The sequence below is a fragment of the Phalangium opilio genome, unplaced genomic scaffold (genome assembly GCF_054372755.1).
Source record: "Phalangium opilio isolate 3A_F unplaced genomic scaffold, DU_Popi_V2 ptg000088l_1, whole genome shotgun sequence".
Classification (NCBI taxonomy): Eukaryota; Metazoa; Arthropoda; class Arachnida; order Opiliones; family Phalangiidae; genus Phalangium; species Phalangium opilio.
In genome coordinates this window covers 5,277,521-5,291,506 of record NW_028324193.1, presented here as the reverse complement: position 1 = coordinate 5,291,506, position 13,986 = coordinate 5,277,521, and the positions used below count along the sequence as shown (strand labels likewise).

The window sequence follows — 13,986 nt, the reverse complement described above, 5'->3', positions numbered from 1 at the left end:
CCCGTATTCGCTGAAACCAAAAGATTTTCTACATGTTAGACCAGACACAGATTTCCAATTCCTGAATCTTCTACCGAAAGTTAGGTATGGGGATATTTATAATTACCTTATCAATGGAATATTTCCGTTTACGAAAGAAAACCTTCGAAATTACAAGAATTTGGGAGAGTATAATAATTTCTTGAGAGGATTTGTTAGAGAAGTTACGGTTAATAAGTTCCAAAAGTATGTTCTTGTTAAGGTGGAAGGTAAAGCTTAGCTAAATTTCAATGGTAAATGGTTCATTTTTCTCACGTTGATTAGAAGCAACCGCTTTACTTATTCTATGAGAGCGATAGCTCTCTTAGATAAGACCTCATACCGACTTCAATGTATAAGGATGGTTTTTTGATTGGTTATAACTTTTTTTGTATCGTATTAACTGCTTTGAAAAAATTCCACAGAACTACAATTCGGGCCCTCAATATGTGGTTAAAATTTCAAAAAGATCCACCCATTAGTTTATTGTATAAAAAATAAAGTTGCTAAGGGTGGTTTTCATTTCCATAAAATTAATCAGCCCTTTTGGTGAAAAAGTTAAATTTTCCCATAGAAATAACATGGAGTTTTTTTCAAATTTAGCCATTTTGTCGCCACCCTTTTGAAATGAAATATTCGTTTGTTACGTTTGGGAACGGTTTTATATCAAAATTTAAACCTTTTTCTAGGACCATTTTTAAGGTTTTTGAGAAAAATTAATTTTAAGTATGTTTAATTTTAAATTTTAAAAACTACCCCAATCTGCGATATTTTAGCATGGATACGCTGTTTTATTGGTAAATATCAGCGCGACCAATATTGGCCTTTTTTTACGTATAGTTGCGTCATAATAATCCGATTGTTTTTTCTTAATGCCTTTTGGTTGAAATGGCCTATCGATAGTGAGATAAGACTGCTTTAATATTGCCGCCGTGACAAATTACCCCGTTTGTGGCCGCCATTTTTTTAAGGGGAAAAAAATTTGAGAGTGGGTCCTTTTTCGTTGCCATTTTCATATTTTTTGAGGATTTGCTCATGGATGGATTTTAAATATAATATAAAGTAGGTTTCAAGCTTTAATATAAGCCTAATTTCATAATTTTCCACCTTTTTATTGTCCCACAATCTATTTCTAAACTTGGCACTTTCTTTAAGGCGGTGAAATTGCGCTAAGCCTTGGCTTACCTTTAATTTTTGCCATTTATAAAAATGTTTACCTCTTGTTGTTACTTCGCCTTCTCGTATCGTCGTGTTTTTAAAGTTTAGACTTTGAAAGTAGTGCTTAGTTTTCTTAAATAATACTTAATTGTATAAAATTTCAATATTATAATTGCCTAAAACGTCCGTATTAACGAATTCAATGTTTTTTGTTGAAGGGACGCGCCTTGCATTTGAATTTCGTTCCCTCGAAACTACCCCCTTTAAGAGACCGGCCGCCGGAGGCTTTTTCTTTAAAGCCCTCTCGGTCGCTCGTTCAGCCCTGAAAACAGCTGTAGTGACTCTGTTTGAGTCTGTTATTTACCAGAAATGTATGCGGTCAGTGTGTTGTTTTTGCATTTTAATGCTTCTAATCGTGGTGCACGTCGAGGTTTACGAATCCAACGTGTGTTGCGTAATGAAAATCAAGGGTGGATACTATATGATCTAATGATCTATGCTTTAAAAGGAATATGACGGCGACAGTCATGCAAAAACGGTATTAGGCCTTGCCAAAAGTTGACTAAGCTTAGCCTTCGTCAGTCAATGATATAAGAAATTGACCCTCGGATATCCTCTGACTAGGAGATGGTTATAAAGTTACTAACTCTCGATTTTGGAGGTAGATACTGTCTAGTGACACTTAAAGTAACGACTTAATCTTATAAACAGACTAACATCATAAGCCCATATCGTAAATTCACCGATGTTGATATCTAAGCTTACTTGAAATACCAATACCAATTTTTTTAACTCAATGAATCTTAAATATCAACATCAAAAATTATCTTCTGAAAGAGATATCTACTTATATTCCATTCAAATTTCTCGCAACATTTCAAATTAACGAATAGAAATGTGCAAATGAAGTTCTAACTGATTAATTGGGCAAATTGCTATATTGGTCACCATTACCGATCGCAGATAGATTTGCGCCCTTCAGTAGTGTTTACTATGCTTGTGAAATGGTAATCGAAATCTGTGATTAAAGTTTAAAATAGACATGAGCAAAAAGGGCTTTATTCATATCAACTAGATTACCGAATATCTAAATTTGACTAAAATTAACAAAATATTCTATTCATGGTTAAAAATCTTGTTTGAAGCAGCAAGCCATCTAATCCTTATTTACCTTCTTTTGAAAAAAAATAATAGGTTGATACCTCTTTCAGTAGATTATTCATTCATATTTCAGTTTCATTGAGTTTAAAAAAAATTCGTTCCACCATTGGTTAATTTTCAATATTGACCACTCGACAATCAAAAATTTTAATAACTAAATTACAAAGACCGGTTCAAAACCATATTAGTTTTGAAACGATTAAATTATAATTTTAAACATATATACTAGTTAATTCCTCGTAGTCGTAGGTAATTAGTTTATTTCCTTAGTGAAATTAATGCTGAATATTATATACACAAAGTAAATAATAAATTAACTTCTAAAATTTAAATGTAAAGTGTGTGCATTATTTCCCAATTAATAAAAGATATACACCTATTTTCATTCAAATTAATTACTAATTTATGGATAATGGATAGAAAATGTCGAGCTCTAATTGCGATATAGCTAAAATCAATCCCACGGGCTAATTATAATACAATATAACCTTTGCCCTATGTTTACTGTTTTGAATTTTATTTGTAAAATTTAAAACATAAAATAGTATTACAATTTTTTTTAATTAAATAATTATTAATAAATTTCAATAAAATAAATTCTGGTTAAATACATAACACTACTTTATTAATTTTCTGAAATTATCAGAGCTAAATATCAAAGACACATATTTAATTGCTCTCATTTCGACACAACTGCAACCGTATAGATTTATTCATTTAATAACATTTCTCATTTCTAATTATTTAAATTCAAAGGGCTGTATTAACTTTTAAAGGTGAAAACCCAGCTGACTTAGAAGTAAAAAAATACCAGGCTGTCAGGCTGTCTCTTTACACAACAGAGTTGGCCATTCTCGCTTATGAGAAATGAATCCTTGTCATATGCATCTCTGGACTTTAGGAGCTCCAGGACTCCCAACTGAATCAGGGTGGGAAATAGGGATTTTTTTAAAACTAGACATTGGGCCAGCGACCCCCTGCCCAGGAATAAATGAACTGGTCCATGACCATTGACCAGGGCGCGGCGTCTGCTAAACTAAAGAAGTGGGTAATTAAAATAGTTCAGATAATGTCTGGACCCTGGTTACCCTAGAATTTCCTTAGTGGTCCTGTGGACCACTGCTCACCCTTCGATTTAATTTTTAAACTGGTCATTTTCCCTGTGCCACCGCCTTATTTGCAACGCTGAACTGAAGATTTCTTTTGACCGGACCATAGCCTACTCGATAACGCGCAACACGTCGCAAGCTGCTTGCGCTATAGCGCGAGTCAGGGTGGGAAATAAGGATTTTTTTAAACTGGACATTAGGCTTGAGACCCTCCTGACTTGGAATAAATAAACTGGTCCGTGACAATTGGCCAGAGCACGTCGTCTGCTAAGATAAGGAAGTGGATAATTAAAATATTAGAATTTTAATGTGTGGACTCTGGTTACCCTTGAATTTTTTAGTAGTCTCGTGGACCACTGACCCCCCTCCGATTTAATTTTTGAACTGTACCAGGCAATTTTTAAACTCGTCATTTGCCCTGTGTTACCGCCTTATTTCCCACGCTGGCGCGAGTTGCTTTGCGTTGTCGAGTGCGTGATGGAGCGGGCTATGCCTGGAGTCCCAACCCCCGTTACTTACTACCAAAATACCCACTAGCATAGCCCACTCGATCACGCTCTCTTTTCCCCGGCTACATATTTTGAAGAGGGCACTTTTTAGGCGTATTTATTAACAATCTTGGATCACCTTTGTGGACTTTTAGGGTAGCCCTTATAAACTGAGTCGGCATTGCCCTGACTATTTTGTGTTTAAGGTTTATAAGCTTAATATCAAACAGACGTTAGTTAATGCTACAAAAAAAGTTCGAAATTGATAATCTCGGATCGTCTTTGAGAAGTTTTAAGGATATCCGAATTTCATATTGGGCTTATGAAAAGTTTGAGCTAAAGGTTAAACAGACATAAATCAGCGTTTTAAAAAATTGTGTAAAACTGTCAATTTGGTCCTATTTGTGGAATTTTTAGGGGAGCGCCTCGCGTTTCAATAAAGGGTTGTAAAAAATTGTATTATGTTAATTACAATAAGAATACAAACTTTCAATGAGTTACGTTTTTATTTTTTGGAGTATCATTATAAATAAATGACTGATTGAGCTAAAGTTACGGTCCCCTTTTTATATGTTTCTGCTTAGTGTAGATTTTGAAAATGTAAAACAGTTTCTTAACAATCTTAATTAAAATGAAGACTGAAGGAGCAGATATTAATCAAAAATGTCTTGATTAGAATCAAGTCCTAAAAAGTATCGATAAGACTGAGGTTATCACTTGTCTGAAGGATCAGATATTAATTTTTCTTTTTAATTGAAACTTAAAGGCATGCTTAAGAAAAAAACAACGTTCCATTACCGTTTTCCGTTGAAATAACTTATTTTACAGGTAATCAATTTCAAAAATTTACTTATCTCGGGTTTTCGGGCACAATTCCATTCCCCGAAAAACATTTTATCATTACATTAATTACTTTTGAGAGATAACGTGTCAAAATAAGCTTTAAAACAATAAAAAACTGAATGAGCGGTCTGTTTAGCCATGACCATAACCTTCAAATCAGTGTTGCTAATGTTAGAAAGTGGATGTTCCCACTTCCATTTTAAAAATTTGCCGCATTTCCCACACCCCCTTTTTTACAGTCATATTTATCTGGACTATTTTATCATACTAAGTTTAATATGGAATATCACTCCGCATGGCTTTGACAATATGTACAAATGCTATAAAGCTTTAAAATTCTCAAAATATGCTTTCTTTTTTTTCAGTGCCAAACTTAAAATCACCGAATTTATTTCAAAATGTCGCTTGAAATTATTAAACCGGATAAAATTTTCGAAAATGCACTAATTTTAACTGTGCAGTTAAAATTAGTGCATTTTTGAAAATTTTGCACTATTAACCCTTGAACAGGAAAATTCCGACGATTGATTTCGGAAAAATATTACTTTTTCCCCACAGAGCCTAAAACCAAACCTAAATCTCCCACGATGTGGGAAATTACCCACACATTGGCAACACTGCTTTAAAAACTTACAATAAGCACACTTTCGAGACATGTTCTGAACAAATTAGTGCTTAACCCTCTAATAGTACGACCACGGAGAATTGATGTAAACTGTAGTTGAAATATATTCATGTGCGACCTGCGGCACTGAATGGTCTCTAACCATTGTTTGAAACTAGAGAGAGAAATAGTGAGCAGCATTAATCATGTCCTGAGCTATGAGAATGAACAGTATGACTGTTGACTGAAGTACACTAGACATTACATCATTTTGCATAACCACGAGTAAAAATCTAACTGTCCCTACTTAATTTTCCGCCATTGTTTTAAAACGTATCCACTGCGAAGCATACCGGGCACAAATGAGGGAACCTTTTAAAACTCAATGTCATACACGTACTCTCTCAAAAGTAATTAATGTAATGATAAAATGTTTTTCGGGGAATGGAATTGTGCCCGAAAACCCGAGATAAGTAAATTTTTGAAATTGATTACCTGTAAAATAAGTTATTTCAACGGAAAACGGTAATGGAACGTTGTTTTTTTCTTAAGCATGCCTTTAAGTTTCAATTAAAAAGAAAAATTAATATCTGATCCTTCAGACAAGTGATAACCTCAGTCTTATCGATACTTTTTAGGACTTGATTCTAATCAAGACATTTTTGATTAATAAATACACGGTTTTCAGTAGAATTAAGACTGTATCCTTCTCTTTGCCATGTAGTAATCTCAACATATAAATATGTTTAATTAATTTTGAAATTAATTTTTAATGGGAAAGGATTTGTGATGATTTTTTCCGTTGATTAAAGCGAACCAATTAGCCGAAAATTTCTAAATTGGTATTGATTGATGAGTTTTAAATCCTACGTGCCCTGAATTAATTTGATGATAAAATATTTGAAATTAGCGGAGATATTGAATTAAAACCTAATTTTGGTTCTAGATCAAAAACTCACTACTGATGTCACTGTAAGTACCTATTTTATTTTTAGTCGCAAGTCGTCACTCCCCCGAGCGTAAGCCTCACCCACTGAAGATGTTATTGCTAAACATGGACTGGGTCCCTCCCCTTCCTTCCTTCCTCCTTCCCCTCTACAGAATTTTACAGTTCCCATGGCCGAGACTTAGTCCGTATAAGTAGTCTCGGAGATACCAACCTCTCCCTGAGCCCCCTATTCAAAACCGGTCGGATCACGTGACGTCAGACTACTCAGCTGTGCGTCGAGGTAGGTACGCGTGAGAGAGAGATCAAAGAGGAGTGATAGGACTGTATCGTTATAGTTACCAGGGACGCCATATTGCGCTTGAAAGCCGGCAATTGGGCTTCTTCTCTAAAATATTGGCAGGAAATAAAACTGTTGTTGGCTGTTAGTCAGTTTTGGGCCGCATTTCGAAATATCAATTGACGGTTTTTGGGCTTGTTTCCATTTAGATTTTGGCGGGTTCAAGGTTTTCAATCTAGCATCGCTGATTTGACAGACTGTCGAACCACTCTTCACGTTCCGTGGTTACTGCCTGAATTTCAAACAACAAACCGAAACTTTCTGCATCGCGACAAAACTTATATATATACTTACCATATATTAGACGCCTTGGGAATTGTTTCTCTGACAAGTGACAATGGCAAAAACGCTGCTCCCATTGTCCAAAAAGTGCAAGTCCCGTAAAACTGTTTCAAAATTAAACGGCAGAATCAGGAGGCGAAAAAAGAATTTCTCTGTCAACGTGAGTACTCACTAACCATTACTTGACGTGTAACCAAAATGCTACAAATTAATAAATTATGTAATTAAACTTGTAGTTACCCTGCGGCAGAAGTTCTGGCGATGGGCTTGCCAAATGAAGAATTTGTGGCGAGGCCTAGAGTGCTTTCACCTGCAACGCCTTCAAGTACCCTAGTGTCTGAAAATGTGCCAACACAGGAAATTCTAGTCAAGTCACCAATGGGACTAGAAAATATTTCGTTTGTATCTGACCAACTTGAACCTCATTGCGCGATCGACGAAACAACCTTGTCCAGTTTGAAAATTCTGCCCCTTACGCCAATGCAAAGAAAATTTGTCCCTCCAAAGCCTAACAGTGCTTTTCAAAACTTATACGGGAATAGAATAGAGAACATTAAAGACTTCATAACAGAAATAAGAGAGCTGGACGTTCAAAGATGCGAAAAACATTTGGAAGGGAAAATGGAATTTGTAAAAGAATCAAGAAACGGATTAGTTTCAGACCTTATTTTCGAGTGCAAATATTGCAATAAATCGAAATCAATTTCCACGACAAAAATGGGATCGAGTCTAAGAGGTAGACCCAAAATTCATGGTGTTTCCCGTGATACCAATGAAATTCCCACAAAAAATGAACTTACGCTAGACTCACAGGCTGTTTGGGTTTCGTATCCATTGGAAGTGGGTATGAAAACATGGATGAGGTGTTTTCTGTGCTAGGAATACCAAACATGTCTAAACCTACATATACCAAAAAGGAGCAAATACTTGGAGAGGTAAAGAAATCGATTTCGTAAATTAGTTTTGGCCCTGGTTTTTGTTATTTAGCCAGGAGCTAGTCATTGGTACTTTTTTACACTTGAGTTTCGATTTGATAGTGATGTTTTTATACCGCCGCTCTGCTCCATCTGCAATTCTTTTTAAATACTTATGACACAATTGTTGATTTGTTTTTCTCGCAGATGTGGGAGAAAGATTTGCGAGACGAAATGAAAGAAGCTGGAAAATTAGAAAAACAGTTGGCTGTTGAGAGTGGCGATGTCGACTCTGACACTGGTAATCCACATATAAGTGTAATTGTGGATGTTGGATGGTCACAGCGAAGCCACGGTCATAGATACTCCGCTAAGAGTGAGGTAGCTTGTATTATCGGAGCTCGAACAAAACAACTACTAGAACTGAATAATAGACAAAAATACTGCGTCATTTGCGACAAAAAACGATGTAGTGAAACTAAAGCGGTTCCATTTCATAAGTGCTACAAAATTTGAAAGGGTTCATCCCCAGCAATGGAGGCTGATATTCTTATTGAAGGTTTCGATAAAAGTATTGAAACACACGGTTTGGAGTACAGAACTGTATTAGGGGATGGCGATTCATCTGTACATTTAAAGCTTCAAGAAACCGTGGAATACGGAGATAAAATTAAAAAAACGAGTGCGCCAATCACGTGACACGAAACTACCGATCAAAGCAGTTGCATTCTAGAGGGCCGGTAGGCCCTTCTAGATAAGAACCCACACTCTCCCGTAATGTTAAAGAAATAATTCACAGATTTTAGGCTTAGCGTCCCATAGAAAAAGCATGGGATTTTTGGTGGTCCACTCCATCGAATAACTCAGAAACTACTGCGAAGTTAAGGTTCGGAACACTTTTGAATTATCAAGCAACTATTGAGTGTTGAACTTCTGAAGTTTGATTAAGATCAATTAAGTCTAAGTATTTTATTTTAATTAAATTATAAATCATGGTAAAACCGTTACATATATTACACTGTTTGCATAGCATTTTGTTCAGCCTCCATCGGGTTTGTGGCGCATAGGATAACGCGTCTGCCTATGGAGCAGAAGATTGCAGGTTCGAGTCCTGGCAAGCTCGGTGTTTATTTTTACAGATCTTTTATTCAACATAAATGAAATAATCCAAAAATACAATGTTTGGATAATTTTATTGTTTCGAAGTACGGGCTTGTGGCGTAATGGATAACGGGTTTGCATTCGAGGCAAAACATTGCAGGTTCGAGTCTTGGAAAGCTCGTCTATTTTTGATGAAGATTCTTAGTATATAGAAGGGAAAATTCTTAAAAAACAAACTTTCAATGAAATGTGCGCGTGCTGGCGCGTGGTTTAGAAATAACTTTTTTTTAAATCTACACAAAAAGGTCAACTAAACTTAATTGAGTCACCAACCGCCATTTTACGTGAAATAAGTTACCACCTGCCTATCTATTTTGAATTAATTTACCACTCCCCTGCCAAATGATTTAAAATTTTAAACATTCCCATAAAATAATGAGAGACACTTGGAGTGAGCCAATATGCTCACGAACATCTTACTGGAACATCGAATTAATGACGTTTGACAAGCATATTATTATTTTTATAATAGATTATTACAAATTAAGTCTGAAGGAACAGATATTATATAAAAAAGACTTGGTTTGCCCAAGCCTTAAAAACAAAACGATAAGAGTTTTTCCAGTTGTCTGAAGCTGGGATATTATTTTTTTTCTATTGAATTTTAAAGAAAATCCGTATTTTACTACTCTTTAGAATTTAATTCAATCACCTGATTTTACTGCTAATGGATTAGTTTCCTATAAATTAATTGAAATAAAAAAATACTTATCTCAGATTTTTCAACAACAATTCCATTTCCTGAAACATTTTATCATACATTTATTATTTTGATGGATATCGTGTAAATTTAATCAAATTGACTCTTTCTTTTTTAATTTCCGAGAATTTTCCTTTCAAAAGGTTTTAAACACATCAAATTTTCATAAGGTTGTCACCTAAATAGCAACTCAACCAACACTTCTAAAATCTTCCCCACAAGTACTGATATACACAGTTCAATAATTGTGACTGTGCTTAAAGAAGAAACGAACCCCTTTATCAAATATAAGAAAGGTGATAACAGCGCCCTTTTGTATTCGAAAAGACCGCATATAATACATTATTAATGAGAGTATTATTTGAAAATTAAAGTACGTTCTCCATTGAAAAGAAAAAATTTCATGATAAAATGTTTCAGGAAAATGGAATTGTTCTTGAAAAATCTGAGATAAGTATTTTTTTATTTCAATTAATTTATAGGAAACTAATCCATTAGCAGTAAAATCAGGTGATTGAATTAAATTCTAAAGAGTAGTAAAATACGGATTTTCTTTAAAATTCAATAGAAAAAAATAATATCCGCGCTTCAGACAACTGGAAAAACTCTTATCGTTTTGTTTTTAAGGCTTGGGCAAACCAAGTCGTTTTTATATAATAATCGATGTTTTATAATCATGTGTTCAAAAGTGAAAATTTAATATCTGTTACTTCAAGCATTTTATTTTCTACACTTATCTCTTACTTTTTCCCGTCTTTGTCTACAAAGACAGTTTTTATTAATATCTGTTACTTCAGTCTTAATATTAATTAAAATAGTTCAGAAACCTTAGGAGAGAAAACGTTTTACGGCGTTGCACTTAACATTAGTTAAAGCTTTTGAACTGACCAAGCATCTATTTCATAACTTCAAACCTCACTGTTTGACGTCAAAAATCAACGTCCAGTCAAACTAAAATTGCTTTCCCGTCATTTTCACATGCAAATCACAGAGCAAGCGGTAGTTATACCACAAAAAGATTAAGTAGACCTGAGCATCCTTAGATCTGAGCACCAACAGATGTCAAAAAATTGTGCACCAACTCAAGTCATATGCTTATCGGCAGTCTAGCTTAATTACCCGCCAACGGTAATCTAGCTTAATTACCCGCCATCGGTAATCTAGCTTAATTACCCGCCATCGGTAATCAGCTTAATTACCCGCCATCGGTTATCTAGCTTAATTACCCGCCATCGGTAATCTAGGTTAATTACCCGCCACCGGTAATCTAGCTTAATTACCCGCCACCGGTAATCTAGCTTAATTACCCGCCACCGGTAATCTAGGTTAATTACCCGCCACCTGTAATCTAGCTTAATTACCCGCCACCTGTAATCTAGCTTAATTACCCGCCACCGGTAATCTAGCTTAATTACCCGCCATCGGTAATCTAGCTTAATTACCCGCCAACGGTAATCTAGCTTAATTACCCACCAACGGTAATCTAGCTTAATTACCCGCCAACGGTAATCTAGCTTAATTACCCGCCAACGGTAATCTAGCTTAATTACCCGCCACCGGTAATCTAGCTTAATTACCCGCCATCGGTAATCTAGCTTAATTACCCGCCATCGGTAATCTAGCTTAATTACCCGCCATCGGTAATCTAGCTTAATTACCCGCCACCGGTAATCTAGCTTAATTACCCGCCACCGGTAATCTAGCTTAATTACCCGCCACCGGTAATCTAGCTTAATTACCCGCCACCGGTAATCTAGTTTAATTACCCGCCACCGGTAATCTAGCTTAATTACTCGCCACCGGTAATCTAGCTTAATTACCTGTAATCGTTACTCTAGCTTAATTACCTGTAATCGTTAATCTAGCTTAATTACCTGTAATCGTTACTCTAGCTTAATTACCTGTAATCGTTAATCTAGCTTAATTACCTGTAATCGTTAATCTAGCTTAATTACCTGTAATCGTTAGTCTAGTTAAATATCTGTAATCGTTAATCTAGCTTAATTACCTATAATCGTTAGTCTAGCTTAATTATCTAAAATCATTTTGTTTTTGCAACGAAAGAGAGTAAAATCAGATAAAAGTCCGCGGTAAAACATCGTATGTGCAAGAGTGGCTTTCTGCTCGGCTTTATCCACGGTAAAACGCCGTAAGTCCAACAGTATGACATATAGGGTGCAACAACGTAAGTCAAAGCATGATTAAAAAACATGAAATGTAGCACTTAAACTTATTTTTTCTCAAAAAGCTCAAAACTGGTCCTAGAAAAAGGTCTACATTTTGATATAAAACCGTTCCCAAACGTAAGAAACAAATATTTCATTTCGAAAGGGTGGCCACAAAATGGCTAAATTGGAGAAAAACTCCATGTTATTTCTATGGGAAAATTTAACTTTTTCACCTAAAGGGCTGATTAATTTTATGGAAATGAAAACCACCCTTAGCAACTTTATTTTTTATAAAATAAACTAATGGGTGGATCTTTTTGAAATTTTAACCACATTTTAAGGGCCCGAATTGTAGTTCTGTGGAATATTTTCAAAACAGTTGAAACAATACAAAAAAAGTTACATCCAAACAAAAACCCTCCTTATACATTAAGAGCAGTATGAAGTCTTATCTAAGAGAGCTAGCTCTCCTAGAATAAAGAGAAGGATCGGAAGGTATGCCTTCCGCTTATGCGCTGACGAGGATGCCGCCGCGCATGCGCTGGTTTCAGGAAGTAGAACTTACCCAGTTTTTTGTCATTGTTGAAGCGCGGCGAGCTCTTGCCCTATCTTCCGATCCTTCTCTTTATTATATATGCTTAAATTCCTTACCCCTTCGGGATTGGTGATTGGTCAACCGAACAATAAAATTTTGAACTTGGAAAAAGCAGACGCCATGGCGGGGCAGTAGTCATCTTTTTTAAAAGAAATTAAAAGTTAATTAACTAATTACTTTTAAATAAGAGTCCAATTATATTTTCTTTTTTAATATTTTCTCTTTTGGCCGTTCTTTTAAGATATAATGTTATGTTGGTTGCCCTTTCCCTTTAAAATTTTGTTCTGATTTCCATTAAATGAAGATGTTAAACGCCAATTCCAAAAGTTGAAGAAACGAATTAATGAACTGGAAAGAGATAATGATGAACTGTTGACGTTAAACAGGAATTTGCAACGAAAATTATTCAGTTCGACTATTTTAAAAAGTAAAACTTTTGCCAAGTGAATGTGGATTGTTTTATAATTTTCTTTCTTAAGGAAATGACTCTTCTGGTGATAAAGAAGAATTAACAACAAACAAAGAAAATGGAATTGGATTTGATCAAAATCTGGATCAGCCAGAAGTTTTGGGTAATGAGCAGGAAAAATTTGTGGATAAACCTAGCGGAAAGGTAAAGTATATTTCCCCTGTTTTGAGTTGTTCATGCAGCTGCTTGATATAAAATTGTGGCGAACTGACAACAAACTAATTTTGATTAACAGGTATACTTAGGATCTGGACTTCACTTGGATTCTCACAAATGGAACGATTGCTTGCTAGCACAGAATGAATCGAAGTTTATCAAGAATCTTGCATTGATGATTTGGGGGAGCAAGGAGCTTAGTGGGAGAAGCGTTGCTGGTATTGCGTCTAACAGAAATCAAAACGAACTTCCTAGGCCCCCACTTACCCCTCAAAAGCTGAATATCATAAAAGGTAAATTTGAATTGTTCTACGAATAGCCAATTGTTGCTAAAATCGAGGAGGAAAACAGCAACAATCTTGTCTTTGTGAATACTAGAAATGACCGTAACTTTTTCTTATTATAAATATTTAGACTGCGTTCGGTACTATGCCAAAAATAATGGCAAAACCGATGATTATCAAGAGGCTGCTACAAAAAAGGTGAATAAAGTGTTGTCCGAAAAAATTTCCGATCTCCGACGCACACTCATCAAAAAATAATAATTGATTTGTTAATATTTAACAATAAAATTTTAAAGTTTTAAATGGTGTAAAATCATTGATACATTTTACTGTACATTTTTTAATACTACTGAAACACCATCTGGTTGATACCATTAGGTACACCAACAGCCCCAGTTGGATAAAACCATTAGGCATACCAATAACCACCATTTGGATAAAACCATAAAAATACCAACAACCACCATTTGGATAAAACCATAAAAATACCAACAACCACCATTTGGATAAAACCATAAAAATACCAACAACCACCATTTGGATAAAACCATTAGGCATACCAATAACCACCATTTGGATAAAACCATTGA

At 35.2% G+C, this 13,986-nt stretch overlaps 1 protein-coding gene and 1 long non-coding RNA gene across 2 annotated transcripts; both read left to right on the top strand.

Moving 5' to 3' along the window:
• Positions 1 to 331: 331 nt before the first annotated feature.
• On the top strand, positions 332 to 4,485 carry LOC149649546 (uncharacterized). The gene is made up of 2 exons (XR_016371735.1): positions 332 to 1,080; positions 1,395 to 4,485. It is a non-coding gene; the product is annotated as an uncharacterized LOC149649546 (long non-coding RNA).
• Positions 4,486 to 8,397: 3,912 nt separating this feature from the next.
• LOC149649545 (uncharacterized) lies at positions 8,398 to 13,699 on the top strand. Its single transcript, XM_089849352.1, has 5 exons — positions 8,398 to 8,545; positions 12,792 to 12,914; positions 12,967 to 13,100; positions 13,192 to 13,405; positions 13,527 to 13,699. The coding sequence occupies exons 1-5, from the start codon at positions 8,398 to 8,400 to the stop codon at positions 13,652 to 13,654; spliced, it is 747 nt and encodes a 248-aa protein (XP_089705478.1). The 3' UTR covers positions 13,655 to 13,699.
• Positions 13,700 to 13,986: the final 287 nt, after the last annotated feature.

Bases quoted from the DNA above. Each gene is read 5' to 3' on its own strand.
- LOC149649545 (XM_089849352.1), top strand. From the start codon at position 8,398: ATGGAGGCTGATATTCTTATTGAAGGTTTCGATAAAAGTATTGAAACA. The intron at 12,915-12,966 runs GTAAAACTTTTG...TTCTTTCTTAAG, and splicing joins CAGTTCGACTATTTTAAAAA to GAAATGACTCTTCTGGTGAT. The intron at 13,406-13,526 runs GTAAATTTGAAT...ATAAATATTTAG, and splicing joins AAAGCTGAATATCATAAAAG to ACTGCGTTCGGTACTATGCC.